Below are 19,000 nucleotides of genomic sequence, written 5' to 3'. Positions count from 1 at the left end.
TCAGAGCTTCCACAAAACTCGTCTTGCACAGGTTTTATGAACTTCAGCTTTAGGTACCTTGCCTTGCCCTTTATTGAGATGAGAAGGAACTGCCTGTGCATTTAGCAGAATAGTTGCTCCACTGTAGTTTTACTTTGCAACTGAGGAAAAGAAACAGATGCTGACCTTCTGTTTACTAGTCAAAGGGCCACATGCCTATTCTCCTTCAGGGCACACATGTTAAATCTAACATGGCTGCATAACTTGCTTTCAGAAACCATATATTTATGCAGAATGTGTTTGGCCTAAGTTGTGGATAAAGAGGAATATTTCTGACCTGGAACTGCAGAATGCACTTCTGGTTTTGGCTCACAGAATTCAAATCTGTTGGCGCCAAAGGAAAAACAGCTGCAGAACATCCCTTCTTACACACTGTTCTGCTTTTAAGAAACACAAACACTTGAAAAGCAGGAAGAAAGCTAAGAATGCTCAGGCACCTTGAGCTGTTTGTCTGCTGTAGCAGCCATTGTTCCTGCAGTAACAACACTTTTTTTCTGATACTCTTACATTTTCTTCTTACTGCAGTGTTATTCAGATCTGTGCCATCTCTGTTATGTGGAAGATAATCTTGTAACAGTGCTTTCATGTTCAACTGAGACAGTAGAAGATTATACAAAAAACATCTACATACAATTTTTGCACAGCAACATTTTCTAAGCACTACTTCCAATCAATCTGCCAGAATCTAAGCTCCCTTAATTTTTATTTAGTAAAACTGAGTGGTAATGAAGAATTCTACTGCTTCTACTGCTATTTCAGCAACAGGAATTTAATATTTAAACTGCACACCCTTCAAGATAAGATGGTTGGGACATCACAGTAAACAAGATGCATTGTAAATCTGATGGCCTGTACTGTTAGAGCAAAACATTTGATCCTAATTGCTACTTTTATGATCACAGATATGATCAAAGTGCCTTGGCAAACAGACGTGAGGAATTTTGCACTAAATCAGTTTAGAGAAAAATACTGTTCTCATCTGCTTTGAAAAAGGCACAAGTCAAAACTGTTGCAGTTTTTTTTCCTAGAAGGATATTGTTTTAAAGCTTCATACACCTAAATAAACCTTACAATGGAAAATTTAACTGAAACTCACCTGCACAGCCAGTGATTGTATGAACTGCCACCTTCACATCATTTACATGGATTTAGTTGATCTTTTAGAAGAATCCCGAATGGAGTGCGATAGTCTAAGGAAACAGTGGGAGCACCAAAAACCTGTGAACACACATTCCTGCTCTCTTATTCCTCTGCTGTGAGGTAGACTGAAAATTACAAGAGGATAAGCAGTATTATCAGAGTGAGTGACTGTAAGTACTACATAAAAGACCACACCCTGCTGAAAGAACAGCTACTTTTATACTTTTTACTTTGAAAAATGTATTTTTTTGTTTGCCAAAGTAATCTTCCCCTCATGCTGGATCAACATCTGTGCTTGGGGGCGAGTTACTTTCCCATCTGCAATGCCTTGAACCACTGATAATACAGCACTGTCATTTCAGTACTTATAAGCTGCCCCTTTCTCCTTCTATCTTATGAAAGGAAAGGGCCTTAAATAAAGTGCCTATTAAAGATTGAGCAGAAGTAATGCCCTGCTGTGACTCTATCTCAGAAGATGGGACTGTTATTTCCTGGCTCTAAATCTAGATATCCCACCAGCTTCAGCAGAGCGCAGCTGTGAGAAGCAGAGTATCACACTGAAAGACAAGGCTCTTAAACCACTTTATGCATCCTTAATGACATAAGGAGCTGAAATTCGGATGAAAACTTGCTTTCTGATGTGCTTGAAAGGACGCTGAAATCATTACAAGGTTTCTCTTTAAAAAGAAAAACGTACTTTATTGTGCAGGTTCTAAAATGTGATAGTATTCCAATTCAAACCTTCAGTTTTTCCAGTGTAAACTTACTGAATACTGTTCTCCTCTGTGTTTTTGATTGTCTGATTGCTTTAGTGAGAGATGTCGATAGTCTTAAAGACGCATTCAGTACGAGAAACAAAACTTCTGGGAAAACTACTGATTTGGAGCAAATAAAGAAACGCATAGACTGAGAACATTCAACAAACTCCTGGGGTTTAAGTGCAATTTATGATACAGCCTGGTAGTGTTTGCATGCTTTGCTGGTTAGCTGTATTAAGTTCTGTTTTGATAATGTAATTCATGTCGTGCAGTTTTGAAATGTTCTTCGAATAAACTGAAACACAATAAACAAGTCAGTGCTACAAAAATACTTCAATCTGCTTCAGTCCTGCCCAAGTTACAGTCCTGCCCTTACAGGAGAATGTTCACAAGTGGGGACAGCAAGAACAGTGAACCACCATGTTCTGTCACCTTCCTTTTTATTGTCTTAGAATCTCCATCCAGCCCTTGAGTACAGGGGAGGAACTTGAAAGCATCTGCTTGCAAAGCCATGTATTCCAAAGGAAATATTTTTGTTTCAGAAAACTAGTGGCAGGAGACTTCATACAAGTTTAGAGTAAGGCAGAGCTTGAATCTTTTTCCTGCACAGCACCATTTAGTTAAGAAAATCCATGGGATTGCTAACAAATTTCTACCATCAAATATTGCAAAGACTTCTGGAAAGGTACAGCAAGAGTAGGTGGAAGATGCAGATTACAAACAAATCACAGAACACAGTCTATTACAGTGTCTTACGAGAGCTCTTCTCCCTGTCACACCCCTAAGCATTACTGCAGGAAGCCTGGGTTTGAAGGCAACATGAAGAGGAACAGCTTTGTACCCAGTTCTGCCCTCCATGAGGACATGTGATCCTTTCTCTAGTTCAACTGCTGCTTCCACACAGTTTTGCCAGCTGGCTTTCAGCTTACAAGAAACTGAAGAAGTGCCATCCACTCCTTAAGCACTTTTCAGCCTTTTCCTTAGGGAAGAACCTGCGATCCCCCTTCTGACTTTGTAAGTTCACTTCTAAGTGATGCAAAGAAAAAAATAAACCAGTAAGTCCTAAGTGATTAGTACCAGCTGTCAGACTCATTCGTAAGATGCCACTATGTTACAAGGCTTACGTGATGTTCTATCCCAATTTTAATACAGCAAGTCCAATTCCACGTTCCCATGAAAGCTGTAAGATGCCTCTTCATTTGGGTGCACCTTCAGAGCTGATCCAGTGCTCAGGTCCTTCAGACGGTAAGAGAAACAGGACCGCTCGTGTTATGCAACAAGTCAGAACAGTTCTTAAACCTGACTCAATGCAACTGAAAAACAGTTAGTTCACTACACAAAGCTACCTAAACAGAGAAATTTAAATGGCTTCATTCCTGAACTGAATCAGGATTGCTACTTTCTACTCTACAGTTAATACTCTGGTTGTCCAACAGTTTGTACAGCAGCCAACTCCCGCTCCATACAAACACACAAACTCCTATGGCAACAGGCACAGATGAAAACTTAAAAAATAAAAAACTACAAAAATTTTGAAAATCAAGATGAACAGAAACATCTCACTTCAAGCAGCTTTATAATGCAGGAGTCTGTTTAAAGTGAAGATATTAAAACAGGCAGCAAGACTGAGATGTGACAGTCATTTTACCTCTGCTCACATGACTGCATCGAAGGCACACCGATGACCTTTGAGCCAGAAGCTGTCCTTTATCTGTGAAAGTTCAAGTCAATTGTGCTTTGAATAAATATTTCTCTGTACTTGCACTTGAACTGCTGCATTATATACTAGAAATACGGGAAGTGTCCATGCACAGCCCTGAAGCACGTTGAGTATAGCCCTTGCCAGGTTAACTCACGGATGGCTGAAGTCGTAGGCATCACCAGCACACACAGAGGGCAGGCACACTCCCACAGAGACACAGCACCCAGAGAGCTGACTAGCCAAACAAAGAATCCAACGGAAGAAGGATGGAAAACAAAACTTGTTTGTAGGAGTTTGGTATTCAAGGTTGCTCCTGCTGACCCCCGAGCAACCCACCATAAGAACTGGCAGGAGTATCTGCTAGAATAATTCACCACTTGAGTTCACAATTGGATTCCAACGGGACTCTTTAAAAATTCACACAGCAGCTGAGCTAGCTATTAGTTGTTCACCTTATTTGTCTACAGTTGTCATTTTGTTCATCTTTAAAATCCTTCTAACAAAAATAATAATAATAATAATAATAAAATTAAAAAAAAAAATCCAGTGCTTAAGACAGAAACTAGCAACTGAATTTTGTAAGGCTTTGGGCTGACTCTTACTGGAGCATAGCATTGCTTGTAACCAATGGGTTTCTAGTGCTATCAGTAGCACACCCAGCACAACAGACGCTGTACAGATCCCAACAACCCTGAGGTAATAAAAGAATAAAGGAAGAGATGAAATAAACATGAGATACGTATGGTAACCTTGCCACCTAGAAGAGATTCTGAGAAAGACACCCTTGCTAATTACACACCAGGAGCAGCAGTGGAAAATAATAATAATAATAATAATAATAATATCAGTGTATTTCAGTTTTCCTTTGTTTTACACACACACTCCCCTTAACAGAATCCGTGCAGGCTTCCCCACAGAATCATCACTAGTGTTTAAAAAAAAAAAAAATTCAAATCTTTAGTACTTTCTGTCTGTACAAAGTGCAGTTGGAATTGATTTTGATCACCCAGGCTGGTTGTAGAAAGGGAAGAAACCCTCCTCTCCCTTCTACCTCGGTCACGCCATCTCAGTTCCCCTCCCTCCTGAGAAATGTTTAAAAACTAAAAGCTCTAATTGACCATGACCAACTGGAGATTAGTTTTGTCATCTTCTTCCAAAATGAAAAACCCCCAAACAAAAAAGCAAAACGAAACACACAAGGCCTCTCCCACCCCAAAAACAATTGCTCCATTTAAAAAAAAAAATAAATAAATAGTGTGTATATTTCATGCTAAAGAAAAAAAAAAAAAAAAAGAAAAAGAAAAAAAGTCACAGAAATGATTCATTTTCGGTTTTCCCTCCCCCAGACATGACACCAGGCATTTTCACCCCCTTCCCCTGACGTAGACATGATGGTACATTCCAACCGGCAATGTGCATCTGTGTTGAAAATGAGTTTCTACTCCTGCACGGTCCCACATGCATCAGGGAGCATCCAGCTAGCTGCTAAAGCAGAGCAAAGGCTTTCAGGTTTTGGGTATGGTCCCTGCCTGTCCCTTTGGTCCGTCTGTTTAAAGGCTCCTCGCTGCTCCCAGGTCTCTGCTCTTGTCTGTCTCTGTTAAAACGCACGCTCTGGTCCCCACACCTCCTGAGTCACTGGAGCTTCGTACCCAGTTTGCGCTGTCTGTTTCTGCAACACCACAACAGAGGACAAGGTGAGACAGGCAAACCAGTGGGTAAAAGACAGAGGATTAAAGCAAGGCTTTGCACAGCTTCACACAAAACTAAAGCCGCCCCCATCACACTCTGCGGGGATTTCAGCCCTTCCTACTCTCTACACAACAGCCGCCATGTTCTAAGTGTGCACAAGCTCACGCACAGATGCAAGATTAAAAACACCTGCTTGCAAGGAACACAGGCTGGAAAGTTGGCATAACTCCATAAATTAAACACTAACCTCCCCAGCAGACCCACGTTCCACATGCAGTAGTTGCCCACAACTTGGGGTTTCTTACACTACTCCATCCACAGCAGCCATTATTTTTTAATACGTAGGAACCACATCTCAAGTCAAGCTAGCTACAGCTCTTGCTCCCTCACCTCAGATCACTTACCTTGCTTCTGCTCTTGTGACTGTATATTCAAACCACAGGATGTTAGGAATGAGGCTGGTGTCTCGGATTAAAAAGAACTCTGAAATGGGCCTGAAAATAGAGAAGGTGGTAGAAAGTGGAGAAATCAGATTTGTTCTCTATCCAATTTTGATCAGAATACAAAAACAAAACAACCCTAATACATAACGACACAGCATAAAATCTGGTTCAAATATAACATTGCTATTCTATTATCCTTCGAGTCTGGGAAGAAGGCTCCTTGTTAAATTCAATCAGAGAAAAGAATAGTTTTTTCTTTCCTCATATAATATTTTTGGACTGTGTTAAGTTTAAATGGCTTTGTAATCTCACTTGGTTGTCAAACTGATTAAGAAGTTGCTCAAAGAAGTTATGGAGACTCTGCCCCAGGAGGTGCCCAAAGCCAGGCCAGATGGGGCCCTGGGCAGCCTGAGCTGGTGGGGGACACCCAACCACAACAGGGCTGGAACTGGGGGGCTTTAAGGTCCCTTCCTTCCCAAACCATTCTATGATATGAAAAGCTACTTCTTAACCAATACTCTGCCACAACCCACAACTTTAGAGGGGCCTTACAAATGTGTTTCTTAAATGTCCTCTCTCCCCCATCCATACGTGATCTTTTGTATAGACATGCAGAAGAAAACACAGAAGAACATGTTATACAGCTGTACAACAAAGCCATCAAAGCTGGAACAGAACCCAGGAATTCCCATTTCTAATACTTATAACATAGTTCACAGGACTTTGATCAGCCCATGGAGACAGGGCTTATACAGCTACAACAGCTTTAGAAACTAAAGTATCTCTGCATTTTTCCTTCAGATGCAAGATACAATTTTTACACTTTTTTTGTACCAGGGAGTTGTTACGGTGTAATCAATTCATTTCAAGAAACTCATTTAATGAGCACAACGGTGATCTAAGAAATGCAGACTTGCAGGAATAAAACCTCACAGAACAGAGACTCACCATGCAGCTATCCTTGGGAAGAGAGGAGTTAGTATCTCTTGTGTGAAGGCAAACCAGGCTATGGCCATAACGCTTCCTGCCACACCTCCATATAAGACTTGGCTCCAGGTGTGGTAAAGCAAATAAACCCTGCAGTGGAAGAGAAAAGTCACCAGGCAGGCATTAAAGCAAGAGTAGGTGCAACTCAAGGCTGGACTCACTCAAGTTCTGAGGAAATTATCCTCCAGATGTCAGAAGCGGATATTTTACTTCATTTTTCATTAGAAAGTTGAAAAAGCTGGAATACAAACTGTGCCTCCTCTGCTGCAGCAGATTCAGCTTACAATTTCTATGTTGAGCTTAACTGAATAATTCACCACGTATCACCACGATGAGCTGAAGAACTGCCACTGTAGTTCCCATGAGAGACTTCTCCAAAGCCAGCAGCAGAAATCTCCTTCAAGCCACCAAGGCTTGCAGACTTGAAACAGACAGCATTTTTGTCTTAGTTTTGCAGCTCTCAAGTGTGACAACACACAGGCTGCACAACTACAGAGCACCTACTGCAGTTGCAACCAACCAGAAAGCTGTGTTGATGGTTCCTAAAGTTACCCCTGCACACAACCTACATGAATCACACTCAAAATCCTTCTCCCCCCATGCGTGCAGCCATTAAGATCACCTTAGTTGACCTGCTTTGCAGAAAGATTTCCTCACAAGTTAATCTTTATTTGAATTAGACCATATGAAATTGTCCTGCCAGTTTTAAAAGCAACCAGTAATAAGGAGGCAGCACTAGCATGCAGCCAACTGTCCAAACTACTTTGCTATAGAAGATTCAGGCTGGAAATAAGGCTGTATCTGTCTGCTTCCACCCACTGAAGCTCATCGTATTATTTGTTAAAGGAAAAAAGTCAATCATTATCAACACTTCATTTTCATTACTCGTGATGTTAACATAACTAAATCTTGCAAGTCAAACAGCTATAAATGTCTGTAGCTAATGCTCAAGCAAAACAAACAGTTTGACCCACTGTAGCGACCCACGTGCTGCAGATGCTGGTGTGCCAAGCCATGGTGCAATGCTTTCATGATTAGTGCTGGAAAGAGGGCTAGGCAGTGAGGCTTGAGCATGGCAATGGAGCCAGCAGGGAGTTGGGCACAGGCTCAGGTGATCTCAGGTTTCATAAATGCATCTGTGAAGCACCACACACGTAGCACCTTTGTCTCGTTATTTGAAGGGGCTCATGGCAACGCAGCAACTTCCACAAAGCTCTCTCACTTGCACAGTCGTAGAGAATTACATCAGAAACAAGGGACAAAGAAGGACAGCTCTGCGGGCTGTTAAAAGCCACAGGGGTGTATGAGAGCATAAGACAAACAATTGCTCCATACCTACTATATGAGACTAGCAAAGCCACTGTGACGAGGCAGATGGACAGCACATGTCGCCATAGTAAATCCAGAAACCTCGCATTGTTTGTTTGGTGCATTCTGAAAGAGATGGAGAGCCATTAGCACAGTGGCAGGAAGCTGAGGAGTCCTTGTCACTACTCTCACTACTTCTGAAACCCTAGGAAAGCTCTGCTCCAAGGGGTGATGGGCAGCTCAGTATCATCCCAGCATCAGTCTGTCCCACTGGCAGCAGTTACACAGAAGCCAGAAAGCCATACTTCTCTCTTCAACTGTTTTCAGGGATTGCTGTGATGGAGCCAGAACGCTGACAATTACCACAACTGATGTGAAAGGCACGTGCCGAGCATATGCAACAAGGAGCTAAGACCTCAGAGTCCTCCACTGCCCATAAAGCTAGAAGGAACAATGAATTTTGCCCTTCACACTTGGAGCCACAAGACAGAGCCATGCCAGCAAGATTTTCAGAACAGCACAGCGCAAAAAGACAGTACTTGGTATGGGAGATGAACTAAAAGGTCATGCAAGTGGGAAGAGGTATTACCTGAGACCACAGACAACCCCAATGACAAAACTGAGCAGATACATGAGAAAGCAGCTCTTCTTTCCTCCTCTCTACTCACCACCCTCCCCTTCCCTCACACTGATGAATCATCGTGGCTTATAAAAAGCAAATTAGGAGACCTGTACCCAGACAGGCATCAGGAAGCCCACCCCTACCCTTCCCTTCTCAGCAGTGGTAACCACAGTCCTACATTCCAATAGAAACACTTCATCCACACAGCAAATTGTGGAGGGCCTCAGATTTAACTCCACTGCGTGCTGAAGCAGCACACAGCAAGGAAGCCACCTACTGGAGGTGTTTCAACATATTAACAGCCAAAACCTGATACTGAACTTTTACCTTAAATAAAGGAACAGAAATGAATAGACAGAGAAAAACCACATGAACTGGGAGTGGCTGGACGGCATCCCATATTTTGTGGTCACTGTTGAATGGGCTTCTGGGAAGAGAAGAAGAAAGAGTATGGTCAAGGTCTGCCCTGTACACGGCAACAGGAACACTCCAAAGGTAAAGCCAAACAACTCCACTGGACTCTGCGCACACAGGTTCACAGGACACATCTCTGCCAGCCTTCTTGCACCCAAACATCCAAAGCCAACACGAGGCAAACGGGAAAGCACCTTCTAACACCCCACAGCTATCATTCCACTCAAGGTCAACCAACCCCATGCCAGCAGCAGGCCGTACCGTACCTTCACAGGGCCGTGGCTCCCGGATAACATTTTTTATTAACCAGTTCACTCCCTCGTTGAAAGCCAGCCCTCCCAAGAAAGAGATCTGTGAAGGCAAGACAACTGTGTCATCCTATTTAAAAAGATTCATCTACTTACCAGGTTCTCTCTGTCGAGAAACCCCCAAGTCATGCATTTCTAATTTTCTTTTTTGACTACCAGTATTACAACCAACAGCTTCCCAACACTCTAGCTGAGGAAGAAAAGCATTTATTTTTCAGTCTTTGTGTATCTGACAACACATTGTGCACACAAAGCTGTCAGCAGATAATTCAGAGGACAACAATGACACGTGTTCAGCAATAACGTTTGCACGCTCCCATCAGCAAGCACAGAAAGAAGTACTTTTAATAGAGCCTGTTTGAAGGGATCGTCTGTCACATTCAGCCAACAGGGGGAGCACACACACCATTATTTGGGCAATTAGCTCAAAGAGCAATTTTTTAGGCTTTCTGGCTTTTCCCCTCTATGAATGTTTCCATCCTGAAGCTGCTGTCTTCAGCCTAAAATGAAGTCACATTCTGAAGACTGGCAGCAATTGCTGTTCTTCTTATCACACAGTCCATCAGCAGTAACGATGGGTTGACGGCCGGACTTGAAGGGTGGAAAAGACCTCCTAAGATCACCATGATTTCCTACAGCCCCTCGAGCTTAAGTCCTACTGCTGTGACAAAATCCCCAGCTGGTGGTGACACTGACTCCTCAACGCTCAGTCCTACTTGAGTTTCCCACTCTGTGTCCTGATCTACGGGCAGCTGGTGCCTCACACCAGTTCACATGAACTGGGAACCAACCTCAACCCTTGGTGCATCACCAACAATCATCTAACAAGTGTTAGATGATAACAATCATCAAAAATCTGTTGATTTTCAGACAGTAGTTGCTCTAGGTTATGTTCAGTCTTGGGGCAGCAGAAGAGAAAAAAAAAAAGTTGGATTGTCTAAATTTAACAGCTGTCTTTCCTTCAGTTTAGGAACCTAGAAGTCCCACTCCCAGGTCCCCTGAGCCACTGGTTCCCATGACACCATGGCCTTGTATCAGGAACCTGCTGCCAAAATCCTTTCAGTGGCCCCATTTTATCTGTTTACCGAGGGCAAATTTTACAAGTGCTTCATGCCTCCTGAAGAGCATTTATCCATGACACTGACTCCCAACCACCTGTCAGAGCAGGCAAAGCACTACTGAAGAGTCCTTTATTGCTCACTTGGACAGAAGTGAAGTCTCTTGTGTCCCTGCTATTCAATGCACAGCTGGGAAGCAGTCCTGAGACAGATCCAGTCCCGCAGGAATTTGTAGGTTTTATTTTGAATCTTATTTTGTGCCTCCCTGCTGTTCAAAGAAAGCACATCCTACTGAGTCAGACACCATTTCCTGCACATTATGCATCTTGCAAACCCTGCCGATGCTATGACCCTAATGGATTTTGGATCAAGGTAAAATACTACTATATCCCCCCATGAAACAGCACTGAATCTCAGATATCTCTCATTGATGTTTGTGCACAGATCTGGCTAAAACATAGCACAGAGTAACAGAACATCAAAGACTAATCTTTTAGCCTTAACAAATGGTAGCATCTCCTGCTGTTGACAGCAGGTCACCTTACCTAAGCTTTTTTTCTTTTTTCTTTTTTTTTCCTGTTTACAGAGAGCAAAAGTGTGAAAACAGGAGCACCATGTCACAAATGCCAACATTTCTGTCGTAAGGAGAAGCTGGGTAGGGAGAGAAAAACTCACCGTGTGAAGCTCTCTCTTGAATATGATGAGTGTTACAAAGCCAACAATAATGAATATTGGACCAAGACTCAAATAAGCTAAAAGCTGACCAGAGAAATCACCTAGGGAAACAAACAAGAGAAACAAATCAGCCTGAACTTCACAAGTACTTGTCACCAGGATGTGGGTCAGCTGCTGCCCCGAATGGCTGAGAGCAGAGGGGTAAACTCAGCACTGCAGCACGTCTCCATTTTGCAGACTGACAGCAACTGCGGAGCCCAACGGGAGCTGAGGCAAGGAAGGTAGCAGTGCTCATATGCAGGTTCAAAAGCGGGGATGAGAGGAGCTTGGCATCCTCCAGCAGAGATTACTGCCAGCCAACTTACAACAGTGACCATGGGTGTGGGCCCAGAGCCACTTTAACCCAGCAGAAGCGCAGGCTGCTGCAGAAGAGGCAGCATCTTTCCCTCCCCGCATTCACACTGCCTGCCCGTGCCAGCAATTACCAGAAAACACTCCCCAAACAAATCCTTTCCCACTCCCTTCCTAAAATGGGTTCGTTTTCAGCTGGATCAGCTTCCTAATCTGTCTCACCATGTGTCTGCATGAACACTAGCATTAGCAACACAGGGAGGAAACAAATAGCTAAACACTGCAGATGAAAGGAGGAGGGAAAAAAAAAAGAAAGCCAAGGATTTTTTTTGTCAGTAGCCCACTTGTGTCACACAGAAGGGATACTGGGCCTGCACCTCACTAGCAAACAGTGTAGTCATCCCCTGGAAGAATCCAGGAGATCTCACAAGAGGACATAAGGCACTTCAGACACATGTCTGCTTTATGCTGAACTAGCATGGACACAGGAAGGGGAAAGCAACATTGCAGAGCTATGCATCACAACCCAAGTCTGCCCTGCTTCTGTTCCCTGAAGAATTAGATTTGGGAACAACTTCATCACCAAGCAGAATTCCTACACGTTTTAGTTTGTAACGTCAGTGAAATCCAGATTTGCAGGATAAACCCCCAAGAATACTGGGGTTTGGTTGGAGTGAGGTTATATTTTGTTCATAACCCAAAAAGTGTTAGAAAACACTCAATTTGGAACTTGTCTTATGACACGTGGCAGATTTGCTCTGCAGCAGGTGGGTTCCAGAAGCCACCAAAGCAGAACTGTGACCTATCATGGTAATGCAAAGTGGAAGTAGGTGCATCAGCTGCCTACCAACAGAGCATCACGCCCCTAACGGTGTTTCATATAAATTACACTCCACAAACTGACCTTAAACGAAGAAGAAATTCATGAGATAAGCTACCAGACATCCCAAACTGAAAGCTTTAGGAACACTTTCCAGAAGCCTCAGTTCCAGTGTCATCAATACGGGTTAGTTCCTCACTGAGGAATCGCCACGTTTCAGATCACTCTCTGTACATCCATGGTACGTAAGTATTTTGGTATTGAAGACATTATTTTGCCAACAGAAACCAAATTATCTGTCTTCTGGGGAAGGGCAGGGGGATGTCTCTTACCTGCTCAGACAGAGGAATACTTCAGAATGTTGCCTTTAATTTAAATAGCACCAGTAACATCATATTGAGGATCCTCCATGATGTTATCAGAGAGCATTCCCAATAAATCAAACCACCAGCACACACTTCCCACCTGAACCCAATACCACAAATCAGTCAACACTTAACTGCCCCTTTAAAACAGAACAGAGACAGTACAGTACCCACAGCATCTCCTATTGCTGTGGCCAACAGTAATCAAACAGGATCACGTTCTGAAGCTGCTCTTTCTAGATGAGGTAACAAAATAGCTGTGCATTAACTGAAGCCTGTGCCCTGCAAACTGCACCAGAAACTCATTAGAACCATCATAAGAGCACTCGCTAGATTAGCAGGTTAAGGCAGAGCTACGCTAACTGCACCAGCTCTGCAATGACTGGAAGTGCAGGTGAAGGAGCTGGGAGAGCAGGGCTGTGCTGAGCGCTGCTCAGAGCCCCAGGGAATGACAACTTGTATCACTGCTGCCCACTCTCACGCTCCAGCACTCTCAGGGAACTCTTCCCAGGGAGCGGGGAATCGCAGGAGAGCCGGCAGCTTCACATCCATCAGATCTAGCAAGCAGGTTCCATTATAAAAAGAATTCCTCAATTTTGCTTCAACTTGAGAACACAAAGCAATGCCTCCGACCAGGGAGAGCACACCTCATTAGCAGCACCAAAATCTCTGGAAACTGCAAGAAAAAAATATATTTAATACACAGCCTGGGTTCTTATTTGTTGTGGTTGTTTTATTTTTTTTTTTTTAAGTAAATCCAGCATCATTTAAGGAGGAAGATGAAAAATAAAGGACCTAACTACCTCAGTTATAGGCATCTAAGGGATGAACAGAAGGAACACCACTCACAGCTCAGAAGTGCACCATTTCTTCCGCCTTCATTCAGCATTTACTTCTGCTCTAATTCAACATTTTACCCAGCATTCTGTCAGGGGAAACACACAAGGTTTGCCACCCCAGCTCAACCTGCACATAAGAAAAATGTGAATCAACAGCACTACCCACATCCTACCACAAGACCTGGCTTTACCACCACAGCTTCCTATTGAGGCATCTCCTTGCGGCACTGCTGCTGGTCTACGTGCAAGGTGCACAGACAAACACTGTATTTTGTTTCACATGCATTGACACCAGTAAGAATTCATGACTGATTTCCATTTGCTCTGCTTGCACACATCCTGCTGTCACAAGCTGTGCAACAACGCAAATATTTTCAGGAGGCTTTAAACTACACCATGAGACACACAGACCTCAAACTTGTGCAGAAAGATTGAACGTAAAACCCAGCATTGAAGAAACCAAATCATCGGGTTTTAAAGAAATACTGAGGTGTGAAATGAGCCCCAGCTGGTGAGCTGCCACCCCGAGCAGAAAGCAGGGCAAGGACCTGCAGGGCAGACACGCTTATAGGGGCATCACAGGCTGTCAGCCAGCTCTGCACACTTGCCACTCCACCTCTGCCTGACAACAGCAAACACACCTAAGAGAACACAGGAAGATTCTCAGTCGTTCCGCAGAGAAAGGGTTTGCCACTGCAGGGTTCTCTCCTCACAGCTTGTCAAATGTGAAAAAGACAAGTCCCAAAGCTTTAAGGATCCCAGCTGCACTGAAGGATTTTTTTTTAATCCCAAACAAACCAGAATCTCCACCAGTGATTCTCCACCAGTGAAACTCAACCTACAGGCAGGAAGTCCCTGAAGATGTGTTTTAAGTCTGCAACAAAAAGTCATCCCATGCAAAGTAATGCACACGGAAAAACAACAACCCTAATGATACACACACAGCAGTGGGATTTAGTTCAGTTAAAAATCATCTCTGGCTTAGCATGAGCCAACACCTTCAGAGCAGCATCCAGTGCACTGGAGCAGTCCAGAAACCAAGGAGAACATTTTAAGAGCCAGAAGTCACTGAGCTGAAATCACTAAAAATTCTTACGTGATTCTTGATGTAACGTAACAGCAAACACAGCAAAGGCAAATAGAAAGTGGATCAAGATAACAGAAATGGAACAGCAGCCACTCATATCAAGGAACTCCAGTTTTCAAGTGAAAAGGAAAAATAATGCAATAGCACTGGCTCTTGTATGATACAGAGAAATAGCAAACATTTGTTACATGTCAGTGCACGTGAAATAGAGAGCATTCAATGAAATTATTGAGCAGTGAGCTTAAAAGCAGAAAAACCATCAAGCTCAGTGCCACTGGTACTGCAGAGATCCAAAGTGGAAATGGGTCCAAAGAGCAATTAGAGTATAGCTTTTACGGACCCATTAAAGGACATCACAATCCTGATGCAATCACCAGCTCGTTACTGGAAGATGCACAGAAGAAGCATTACTCCTGCCCACCTGCCAGGGACCCGACACTGTGCCAAATGATCCCTTGGTTTCACAACAGCACAGTCGCTGCTATGAAAAGTGACAGCAGGATGTTTTTAAAGACCACCCCCCCCAAGAAGCGTGCTTTAATGCACTGTCAAGTCGCACTGCCATTGTCTGTCTTTTCTCTAGCTTTGACTTCGATGTTTTCTATCAATAATTTTTCCGTTAGGTTCTCAAAAATGCCGTTATTCCATCCGTTTGCAGATCATTCTAGCAGAGCATTTATCTGTTGTTCCTCAAAGCTGACACTGCAGAAAGCTTCAAAGACTGTGCAGCCACCCCAGCACCACGGACGACCATCTGAAGTATCTGTATTGACAAGGAAACATTAGAGAGAGGCAGGAAAGATGAGCATCCTTCTGGATGCACCTGTCCTTTTCACAGCCACTAGCAGAAACCCAAGAACAGGCTTCCTCCGTCAGACAAACATCAGCAAAGACCGATGTTCAGCTGATCACAGTGGGAGGCCACTCACTCCCTGCAGACAAAAGCTGGGGCAACAGCAGCTCTGTGCTGAAAGTCTTTAAAGACAAGAGATTTGAAGAGTCAGTTGCCACCGTGGCTCAGCTCGCTGCATGCCAGGCCAGCAGCCTCAGGATCAGCCAAGAGCAAGAGAGTTTGTCACACGACGGTACGTGATGTGCCAAGAGAGTTTAATAATTTATGTTGGTAAAAGCAGGATCTATTTCTCATTCCGACCCCTCTCTGTCAGCACAAGGTTACATCAATTCCACCGTACTGAGCATACTGCTCATCATTATTTTATAAATATATTATCTAGCAGCTTTAATGGATCTGGATTTAAGCCCTACACAGACAGAGCATAACAGCTTTCTAAATAAAGTTAGAGCACTTCCCCTGAATCCAAGGCTGACCATCTCATTGCAAAGCATTTTTCTAGATCAGCATGGATGAAGACACTTCAGTACCTAGACATGTTTTAATCTTTCAGTCTTCTGTCTCTGTTTTTGGGCTTCCAGAATCACTCATTTGACCCAAGCCTAGCACAGCGTTCTTCCCTGTAGCACACAGCCCTGAGCTGGCTATGATTTATCTGCCCCACACAGTCACCTGCTGCACTGGACTGTAAAAAAAAAAAAAGAAGCAGTCAACAATGAGAGAAAATAATCACATTGTCACATTCCTCCAGGGTCCCTTTCCATCACAAACTAATCTATGATTATGACTCCTTAAGGTCTGTCGGGCGACCCTTACACTGCCAAACCTGCAGATCTCAAACACCCTCATTTCCCACCCCTGCCCAAGGAGGAGCACGCAGTGCACTGTGCACTGTCAGGTTCAGGTAAAGAAAGAAGACAGCGACGTGTCTGTGCTATGAGGAAAGATTCCCTCTTTCCCCTTAGCTTCCACAGTGGCACGCTTGAAAAGCAGGTTAGCAGAAGAACGTACGGGGTGAAGGAAAACACGGAAAAGGAATGAATGATCTTTCATGCACAACGTGGGGAAAACCCTGCAAACAGCCATGATGGGGAGCGCACAGGAGCTGTGTTCCTCAGCGCTCTGTCACACATCTCCCAGCTATGCCAGCACCTCCAGCCCTGCGGACTCCAAAGAGCTTCAGCAGCTTTCGGTACTGCGCTTCTGAGGGCAGCGTCAGGAAGCAGAGCCCTGCAATAAGGCAAGCCTGGGGAACAGTGAGACGAACCAGCAGCACTAACACCACCTTCAGACTTTGACCAGACCGAAGATTAGTGGAGACTAATGCCCTGACACTTCACGCGCTACTTTACCTTATTTTTGGACTACGAGCATGAAAAAATAAAGTCTCTCTGCCTCAACACAGCGCAAAGCACCTGAAGAGCCCCCAGACCCACCCGCTGCCGCGACACCCGCGGTGTGCACAGGCGTTTACCGCCGCACACTGGGACCTCAGAGCTTCACGAAACCTCACCGAAGGGCGGCGGGGAAGGCGGGCCGGGCCGCAGGGCCCTCGCATCGCTGTGGGGACGGGAGCTCGCCCCCAGCCCCCCTCACGGCCCCATCCCCGCAGCCCCCGAGGCACAGCGCCCCGCGCAGCGCGCATGCGCCGAGTCCCCCCTCGCGGCTCACTATCCCGCAGCAAGCTCCACCGTCCCCCAGCGCGCACGCGCGCCCCGCCGCCTCCAGGCGCTCTCTCAATGGCTCACTATTTGGCAGCCGCCAGCCTGGCCCTCAGAGGTACCGTGGAGCGACGGGCGGGGCCCGCCCAGAGGAGCAACGCAGTGAGGACCGGGGAGGTCGGGCGGGGGCGAAGCGGAGCTTTACCTGCGGGATACTCGACGTGAGTGAGGGAGACCGGCCGCCACGGAGCGGGGAGCGAGCACTCTCCGACTGCGGCCATCTTACCCGGATACCGGGCCGGGCCACCACAGCCAATTGGAGCGCAGTTAAGGGGCGGTGCGACCAATGGGCGGGGGCGATGAGAGCAGCGAGCCAATGACGATGAGCGGCAGGTGAGGCGCCGGCCAACCCAGAGCCACCCAATTAAAAATCGAACCCGGGGAGTGGCGGAGCCAATAGGCTGCTAGCATCGCTGCCCAATGGAATGGAGGCGCAGGTAGACGGAATACCAATCGAGAGAAAGGCGGGCCTCAGCATCCTCCCTCATTGGAGGGAAGAGCTATGCAGATTAGCCAATCACCAGCTTCTATTGCAGCCGTCTCTTAGCCAATCGGCTGTGGCGGTTGGCGCGGGGGGCTGAGGAAGGGGCTTGCGGGCGGGGGACGCTTAAAGCGGCCGTGTGGGACCTGAGGCGCCCCGTCCCGCTCAGCTCCTGACGGCAGCGCGCGTGGATGAGGAACAGGCCGTCCCCTGTGTTGTAAGTGAGATTGCTGCAGCTGCACTGCATCATTTCACTACTTAAAGCATAACGTTTCATTTTGCACTACGCGGGCACAGGGTGAGAGCTCTGCTGAAAATTCCTTTAGTACTGAAGACCCAATCAAAATGAACGGTCCCGTTATGTGGTCACAGAGCTACGCTTACCTGGAGAGCCCGAGGACAAAGCAGGACACACAGAGAAGGGAATACAGACAAAAAGAGCTCACAAAAGGCAAATATACCTCAAGAGCGAGCCAAAGTTGATTACAGTTAAAAATAAATATTAAAAGTGCACAAGAGCAGTGCAGGAAGTGACACACAGAGGCAAGAGGCAGGGGATGGGTTGTCTCCTATACATCAGGACTGGGCTATCCTGGCCTGAACACATTTTTTCCTGCAGTTTTCAAATAGCAATTGTATCCAATTCATTTTGAAAGCTTTTCAGGTTGGCACTGATCTTGTCATAGCGAGAAAAATAGCATCGAAGACTCATTATTTTGGAAAGAAAGAAAATATTTACTGCAGAAGTTCATTTCGTTTCAGAAGAGTGATATAAGAGAGCGTGAGTGATTTACTGCTTTCACTATTCGAGCTAAATAAATCTCCTCCTTTCCCAGCTCTTGAATATAGAGTTGTGCTGGCGGAGTGGATTACATTTGATCTATGTACCATGACAAGCACTGAAAATTGTGGGCTTCATTGCTGCCTTCACCCACTCCTTCCTGAAGATAAGAAGAAAGTGTCAATACAGAGAGCAGCCTTTGCTCCGTTCCATCAGCATAAGAAAGCACAAAGCTGCTCTGAAGATGTCATGAGTATACAGTCTGACACCATGGAAACCAAGGTAAACCCCTTTTTAACTCTTTCAGCTCACATGCTGGGTGTGGCAAGAGACAGAAGTTCTCCTATTCATGAACATTTTATTTGCATATATCACAGTTCATGACAGGCTTGCATTAATGCTAATAGATTTAAGCATATGGTTGAAATTTCAGTCACCGTGGAAGCAAGCAACCTATGTGATTCAATCTATTTTCTGTGTCGTTTGAAAAGGGAAGTATTTAAACACAGTGCAATTGCCTCAGAGGAATAAGATGAGTTTGCTGCATCGCTCAGCAGAT

General features: G+C 44.9%; 1 protein-coding gene across 2 annotated transcripts; it reads right to left on the bottom strand.

Annotated features, from left to right (window-relative positions):
* Positions 1-5,271: 5,271 nt before the first annotated feature.
* On the bottom strand, positions 5,272-17,400 carry DOLPP1 (dolichyldiphosphatase 1; the record flags this gene model as incomplete). 2 transcript variants are annotated; one of them, XM_079544631.1, is made up of 8 exons in its annotated part: positions 5,272-5,308; positions 5,733-5,822; positions 6,720-6,848; positions 8,094-8,192; positions 9,016-9,115; positions 9,369-9,453; positions 11,144-11,244; positions 17,325-17,400. In XM_079544631.1, 8 exons carry the CDS (start codon positions 17,398-17,400, stop codon positions 5,272-5,274), a joined length of 717 nt encoding a protein of 238 aa, XP_079400757.1. The 2 variants fall into 2 exon arrangements, with proteins under 2 accessions (XP_079400757.1, XP_079400758.1); XM_079544632.1 differs by lacking the exon at positions 6,720-6,848.
* Between the last annotated feature and the right edge of the window lie 1,600 nt (positions 17,401-19,000).

Source organism: Tetrao urogallus (genome assembly GCF_951394365.1).
Source record: "Tetrao urogallus genome assembly, chromosome: 19".
Taxonomy (NCBI): domain Eukaryota; kingdom Metazoa; phylum Chordata; class Aves; order Galliformes; family Phasianidae; genus Tetrao; species Tetrao urogallus.
The sequence above is the reverse complement of the archived record's forward strand: the minus strand, read 5'-3'. Positions and strand labels throughout refer to the sequence as shown.